The following is a 7,691-nucleotide window of genomic DNA, read 5'->3' as shown; positions in this document are numbered from 1 at the left end:
TTCAACAGTGTGTAGAGTCGGTGGCAAATACAGGTTCATGAGATTTGTGGATTATCACATTCTGTTTTTATATGCATTTTACACAATGTCCCAACTTTTTCTGTGTTAGGGTTATATATATTGGGGTCAGCATTGAACTTTGAACATTGACAAAATGGCATAAATGTTTTTGTCTGGGCACATTTTAATCGAAGAACAGTTGGATATGTTAACTTAAAAAAAAAGTTGTTTTTTTTTACACACTGCCAAGACACTGTACAACCCACCCACTCCAATTCACTGATGACCGGAAAAAGCATGGTCTCTAAACAGCCACTCCTACCTTTGACTACCATGATATAAGGAACTTCAACGCTATGTACTTCTGCATCACTTCAATCAAGATGAAACCCAGCATTACTCTTGGTGTTTTGTGTGCACTCTTCTCTAATGGTTAGATTTTTGTGATTACCATCTAGTTCCATTTGTTTGGCTCTTGTATTGTATAGTGTTTCAGTAGCTTTAGTTTTCTAACATCACTTCAAATTGGTACAGTTTTACATCTTGAAACTGCTTCTTCACAAATTGCTCTGTATGTCTCCAGTGGCTGCGTTGACTTGCTATCAGTGTATTCCTGATACCGACCAGACGTGCACAGATACTGGGACCTGCAGTGGCCAATCATGCGCTAGTATCACTGTGAACGCATATGCAGGTAAGAATAAGCCTTTTGATGCCATGGCATTGCAGTCTTTTCTGTCGCATAATTCTGCCTGCACTATATGCTCAATTGTTTGTTTTTACTGATAGGTGGTAAACAAGCTGTAGAAGTGAATTCGAAGAGGTGTTTGCCATCAGAGAGTTGCACCTCTTGGTCAATGAACTTCGGAACTGTTAGGACAACAATGAGCACCAAATGCTGCAAGACTGACCGATGCAATTCTCAGAAAACTCCAGGTATGTTTAGTATTGTATTGTCTTGGAGTGTCAGCGGTATATATATGTATATTTCATTGTATATAATATATATGTTATTTCATTGTTACTGTGTAATCTCGGCTTCACTGAAAATGAGGACTACCCTCAATGAACCTCCAAGAATAAATAAATATTAAATGAATGAATGAATGAATGAATGAATGAATGAATATTCATGTTATTCATAATGGACTGTTCATGGAATTAACATGTGTAAACACTCATATGTACATGTATGTACTGTATGTATATCTATGTTTATTTTAGAGCTAAATCCAAATACTCTCAATGGGAAGAAATGTTTCACCTGTGAGGGAGGCGATTGCACAAAAACGATGTCCTGTTTTGGAAACGAGGACAGGTGTATTAAAGCAACTGGTGAGGTTTTTCACATCATTCTCAATTTTATTTCAGTTCTCTTTTTCAACGATTTACCATTTAATAACCATTTATTTGCAGATACTAAGAACGGGAAGACAACCATTCTGAAAGGATGTGCCTCTAGCAATATCTGCATAGGAGATGTGTCAACTCACATTGGCTCTGAAATTATTGACATACACTGTTGTGAGGGACACCTGTGCAACAGTGGCAAAAGTGTGGGGCGGAGTGTTATGCTACTGCTTGGGTCTCTTGTCTCGGTCTTGCTCTTCCATTAAATGGTCAGTGTTATGGATGATCATTTCAAATAAAATAGAATAATGATTCATAATTAAATTTATGAATAAATGTTTTTGAGAGACACACATATACCTGTTGTAAATTACAAAATACATACATGGAAAAAGTGCAAAAGAAAAATAAATTGACATTTAATTTGCATGTTTTCTGTCGCAATAGACAAATAACAATAAACAATATTAAACTACCTGAGGTTACATTTTCTGAGGAAAAAGTACACGAGAATTCTGTGCCATTTTTTCTGCAATGTAATTTTTTTTTTTTTTTAAAAACACGTTGCCCACAATTATTGGCACCGCTAGAAAATCTTATATACAAAATAAACAAAAGCAGTATCTGTGATCTTTCAGATGTAGTTCATGACTTTCTTTCTTACTAAGGTATAAAAATAAAGTGACACAGAGGCTAAATCCCCTTGACAATTATAATTGTGGGTTTGTGGGTGATGTATTTTTGTTAAACATATTCTTTATAAGATTTTCCTATTTCTCAGAATAAACTTGCTTCCCTTCCAGCTTGGATTATTCCTTATTGTTTTCATTGTGAGATTACAACAAATCACTAGAAGACTACTTATACCTGTTTGGGTGAAAAGTCTTAATGTTACTGTAACACGGTGATACATAGGAAGGGCCAAGGGGCCAAACACAGTAGCCTGGCTACGCCACCCTGAGGCCTAATGCATCAGGGAATCTTTAAGAGATCGTACCTCTAAACCGAGACACCTCTTACAGGTTCGAAAATTATACAGGGAGACATGAATTCCAGAAAAACAAAAGATTTATTAAGACACAAAGGTTGGGAAGTGGAGATCTGAGGGTGGCAACTATGGAAGTCCACACCAATACCATGCAAGCATCATAAAAGTTTCACCTGTTACACAGCAAAGGCACACAGCAAAGCTACAAGCAATACACCAGAAACACCACACATGTGCTTAAACTAGCCCCCCCCTCAGAGCCACCTCCCTAATAAAAAAACACAAACATTACACAAACAAAAGGACAAGACAAGCAAAACAAAAACCAAACATAACGAATAACCAAAGCAAAACCAAGACAAGACAGCAGCACAACCCATGTTACCCCAACAGCATGACTGTGCTGCCTAAAAGAACAGAACATAGAAGAAGATTAAACAATGAAAACACCACAATATACATAACAGAAAATGTACAAGGAAACAGCATACCTGAGTAGCACAGACAGGGGCTACACCAGTGGATTGGTGAACCAAGTTGCACTCAACTGGTGTCGGATTGATTAGGCCTAATTGCCTATGCCCCACACCCTTTGTTAGCACTGGCAGGTGTTATTGGAAATAGCAGGCAGAGAAGGTCTACCTGCTACATTACATTATGAAACTGAGAGGACATGGGGAATGAGTATTTGTGTGTGAGAGTGTGTGTCAGTAGGGTTAACTGTGTTTTCACAACAAAGTGTGAAGTCAGTGTGTTTGTGTGTGTTTGAAGCTTAGGTGTGAGATGATGGCAGGTCATTCTCATGTGCAGAGGGACGAAATAGGCCTGGCAGGGACGGAGGCCGCTGAGAGGAGGACATCTGCGTCTGAGGAGCTTAGAATGTCAAAGGTAGCCGAGGACTCCGAGCATAGGGACGAAGGCTTTTCCCACCTCCCTCTCTCCACTGAGTGAACATAAGCACCCAGGGTGACTCGACTGTAAGCACAGATGGCCTCAGGCTCACACAACACAATGTTTTTTCCCTTTTGGTTGTAGCATAGTGTTCTATATTGTTCATGTGAAGGAAATAGATATGGAAGTTCCCTTAATTATTAGCTATGACTGTTTTACTGGACTGTCTGGACACTAACATTCCTATTCAACAGCCCACAGCTCTGCACTTGACATTGTAACATGTGTCCACTACCATCACCACCACACATCAACCACTTTTGCCAGGATGGATGTCTCTATTAAAATGGATTCAGGCTGACATTCTGTCTTGAAATACAGTATCTGTATCAGGGGCGTGCAGAGACCTTTGAAGGGGCAAGGGCTCAAATTTAAAAAAAGGGCACATGGAACAAAATTTTCAGAAAACGTGTTAAACACAATTTGAATGGTGTAATTTTTTTTTTTTTGCATTTAAAGTCTAGCATTATGCTATTTCAATGATGATGGTGGGACAGGCTATTATATGGTTTAGCAATTTGCAAAGTAGGCCTAGTCTAATGTACTGATAAACATTTTATACATTTTCATATTTATTCATTATGTATCAAGAAGAATGGGTGTAAATAGCAGACAGAGCTGTAACACATTTTTCTCATTTCTCTCCTTGGTTTGGAAAATTCAATAGGAGTGCATGTACTGTAGGCCTACTGTAGCCAGGGCACAGACAAATAGGTCTTTTCAGTTTTCATTAGGCTATTGTCTACACAGATATCAGGCTACATCTTTTTTTTTTAATTCAAAGCTAATTTTAATAGCCTAGAAATCTAGACGCACCCTAGCGGGAGCAAATATGTTATTGCCTAGTCTGGCTTGTCAGGCTATAATTAATGTTTATCAGAGTGAACTACCACCATTAGCAAGCTGGTGTCTTGCAGATTCACATGCTGTGCGTGTGGCCACTGAGTGAAATGACGCGTAATGTAGCCTACTGTAAACAGAGAACGACGAGTTGGGTTAGTTAAACAACTACAGTAGCCTATGTCGTCGGCTTATGACGATTTAGAAAAGCTTTGCCTACTCTGTTTTATGAACTAGGTCTACTAACCTAAGCTACTATAACATAGTAACCTAAACAGAATATGTTATGAACGTTTAGCCTTAGATTTTCGAAGCTGCCAGGTTATTAAAATGGATGGACCATGACATGGTTAAAACGGGTTCGATAGCCTACTTCATTAAACATGAAACAACTTTAAACATTTTATTCTCTATCTCTGAATACTATTGCATGTTCAGATAGCAGTGTTGTGCCAGTTCACAGCTTTCTGAACTAGTTCAAGTTCAGTTCATACATGCTCAAAGTGAACAGTTCACGTTCAAAGTTCACCATTTTAATTCTGAACTAGTTCAAAGTTCAGTTAATTTTACTTTTTTCGTGAAATATTCAAATAAATACTTTTTTTCACACTACGAGCTAAAAATCACTATGTTCTTTGAAGCTGCTCATTGTAGAAATTTGCTCATGACACTGCAATTGTGGGTTTCTTACCAGGTGATGAAACTTGCAGCAGTACAGACAAGGTAGACCAGTCTCCGTGCCATCACTTCCATAGCCATTTTTTTTTTAATTGCAGCGCTTTCTCTCACTCTCGTCATTGGTCTGTCTCTCTCTCGCTCCTCCAGCCCTCCGCGCTCTCGTCGTTGCCTGCTATGCCTACCCCGCTCTGCTGCAATTCATCACGGGTAACGTTGTGCGGAAGCCAGTAGGCTATCAAAGATCCTTAATATACCGTCTCTGCCAGTATGCTATTCAACTATTCTCTGCCGGACACTACGTTGCCCGCAATGCGCACACAATGTCAAAACCATTTCTGTCTGGTGATACATGATTTAAGCGGCACCAGCGAGAATACAGGAAGGAGGAACTTTCTCTCGTTGCGTTTCAAAAGAGAAAACAGATTTTCAATGGAAAACAAATTACAACGTTCATTTACAGTTATGTCTGCCGTTCATGACACATAATGTGAACTAATTCACGTTCAAGTTCTTTATTAAAAAAATGTGTTGCGTTCAGTTCAACGTTCACGAAAAAATGAGCGTGTTCTTTTGAACTCGTTCACGCACAACACTGTCAGATAGGCTAACTGCCAAGTGACCTTACCGTGCTCCCAAACGTCTCCTGCAGCACTGTGCCTGCGTGCACCTTCTGTGAGTTCACTGAATGTATGACGTCACGGATTGGTGGCCGCAAGGCATTTCAATTAACACAGAAAATTGTTATTTTTGTACATTTCTAATTTCACAAACTATTAATGAGACATTTTAGCGAATATTCACGTTGGAACTAGCGGAAGTATTACAAACTGTAAAAAGAAAAAAACGGGTCTTGTCAAAAGGGCACTTGGACATCAAAGGGGCAAAAGGGCAGGTGCTAGAACCCCTGTAGCCCCCCTTCTGCACGTGCCTGATCTGTATGGAGAAAGTCCATTATCTGATAAGTGAACAAGTCACAATTATTAATTTCATAAAAGGATTGTTCACACATATTCCACTTTCTTAAAACCATTATGACAAGTGCAGTTTTTGAATGTAAAAGTAAAAACAGAAATAGTTTATAGTTTTTTTTTATTAATTATAAATATATATTTTTTATTTTTGTATGTATTTAATGTGTATTTGGTGCATTTAAGTGTGTGTGCCTGTGTCTGTGTGTTTGAATGTTTTTGTATTTGTAGGTGTTTTGTAGATGTTGTTGTAGATGATGTTGTTTGTGCAGCAATGGTATGTGTGTGTGCAGTGTGTGTGTGAATGATTGTTGGTTCTGTGATGTGTAAAGGGGTTTCCTTGGTGTCTAGGATGACCATCATGTTGTCTCTGTCCAGACGGCCATCTCTCCATCTCCTGTCTCTCCATGCTGCTCTTCTCCCGATGTGTATCTCTTCTTCTGTCTGCAGACTCATATTATTCTGCCCCATGGCAATGTAAGCTCCTGTTTCTTCATCTGCTCTACTCCAACCCTCTGATGGCATTTGTTTCTACTTCATTCTCCTGCTGTTCCTCCTCCTGCTTCTCTCCTCTCCATGTGCTCTCTCTTCTGTCTTTGGTGACGAGGGCCCTGCCTCTCACCCCTTCTCTCTCCTCTCTCCTCCTGCTGTGTTCGTCCTCCTTCTCTGTTCTTGTGTTCTGCCCAAACTGGCCCTCTCCTCAGCACAACCAAGCCTCCTGTATTCCAGTGAATTCCCCTGTGGCTCCCATGCGGTCGCTTCTTCTCATCTCTTCTAGCCGTCTCCTCTGTGTGACGTTCACATGCGTCTGCCTCGTACCATACCCTCACCGCCATGTTGTGCCTGTGCTGGTTTCTGGGTTGTCTTTGGTTGTCCTCTCTCGTCTGTCTTTCTTCCTGCTGTGGACCTCTCCAGTGTGGCTGCACCCCTTCTCTGTTATTTTGTCTTTCCACTCCCCTGTGTTGGTGCTCAAGCTTACGTTGGTGTCCAGCTTTCGTGTCCTGCATCAGTCTGTTTTCCTCAGTCGTCTCATTGTACACTTCCTGTTTCTTTTGTTTGTTTTTTGATTTTCCGCCTCTACACCCTCGCATTCTTTTCTTCAGCTCTTGATCTTTATTTGTGGTGGTGTTGCTCTCTTTGACTAGAGGATTTTGTGGAAAATGCATTAGTTCAGATATCATGGGTCTCCATTCAGTGTTGCGCGGTCTGCCCGAAATGAAGCGGTCGCCCGCGGATGACCGGTTATGAGTCATAAACATTTTTTTATTTTTTATTATTATTTCTCCTTTATTTACTAGGGTAATCACATTGAGGCAGTTGCCTCTTTTCCAAGTGGGCCCTCTCGAATTAACGATATTCGGGTCATTTGCGGGCGGGTCAGTTAAAATTAATTAAATATATATTTTCTACAAATAGGCCTACTTAAAATATCACGAAAAGGCTAGCATCAACACAGTGAAGCATCAATACAGTAAAGTCAACAGTAAAGAAGCTGAAGACGCGAGTTAAAATAATAGACACCCCTTCAGGAAAAGCGATATAGGCTATGGGAAATATTGGGAAACGTTTTTAAAGGAGATGACAGTAAGTTATGGTCTATGTAGGCCTACTTCTTGCGAAGCCATTTAAAAGTATGACAGCCAAAATGGGCAGCCTGCAGAAATAAATGTTATGGCACAGACTACACAGCCATATCTACCGGTATGTATAGGTTCGCGCATGCATAAAAGTTACAGTTCGTTGTGTTTGTGACTTTAAACAGTGGATGTGCTTTAGTAAAGCTTTGTGCTTCATTCAGCATTATAAACCAGTTCTTACGCTAACGTTTTGACCAGCAATGTATCTCTCTTGCCTACCTTGCCTCACCATTTCTGTTTTCGAAAGAAAGATGTATGTCCATGGCCTTCAAATCTTAT

The 7,691-nt window shown here is 39.9% G+C and overlaps 1 protein-coding gene across 1 annotated transcript; it reads left to right on the top strand.

The window, feature by feature from the left end:
- Window positions 1–337: 337 nt before the first annotated feature.
- On the top strand, window positions 338–2,152 carry LOC143123766 (uncharacterized). The gene is made up of 5 exons (XM_076285052.1): window positions 338–432; window positions 584–694; window positions 790–936; window positions 1,225–1,335; window positions 1,417–2,152. The coding sequence occupies exons 1-5, from the start codon at window positions 357–359 to the stop codon at window positions 1,614–1,616; spliced, it is 645 nt and encodes a 214-aa protein (XP_076141167.1). The 5' UTR covers window positions 338–356; the 3' UTR covers window positions 1,617–2,152.
- Window positions 2,153–7,691: the final 5,539 nt, after the last annotated feature.

Source organism: Alosa pseudoharengus, unplaced genomic scaffold (assembly GCF_046254945.1).
Source record: "Alosa pseudoharengus isolate Yale_2024_CS ecotype anadromous, Long Island Sound unplaced genomic scaffold, YU_APseudo_1.1 YU_APseudo_1.1_scf_15, whole genome shotgun sequence".
In the NCBI taxonomy this organism is placed as follows: domain Eukaryota; kingdom Metazoa; phylum Chordata; class Actinopteri; order Clupeiformes; family Clupeidae; genus Alosa; species Alosa pseudoharengus.
The sequence above is the reverse complement of the archived record's forward strand: the minus strand, read 5'-3'. Positions and strand labels throughout refer to the sequence as shown.

Excerpts from the sequence above, each read along its gene's own strand:
- LOC143123766 (XM_076285052.1), top strand. The coding sequence starts at position 357 with ATGTACTTCTGCATCACTTCAATCAAGATGAAACCCAGCATTACTCTT. Across the intron at positions 433-583 it reads GTGTGCACTCTTCTCTAATG|TGGCTGCGTTGACTTGCTAT; the intron begins GTTAGATTTTTG and ends GTATGTCTCCAG. Across the intron at positions 695-789 it reads CACTGTGAACGCATATGCAG|GTGGTAAACAAGCTGTAGAA; the intron begins GTAAGAATAAGC and ends TTTTACTGATAG.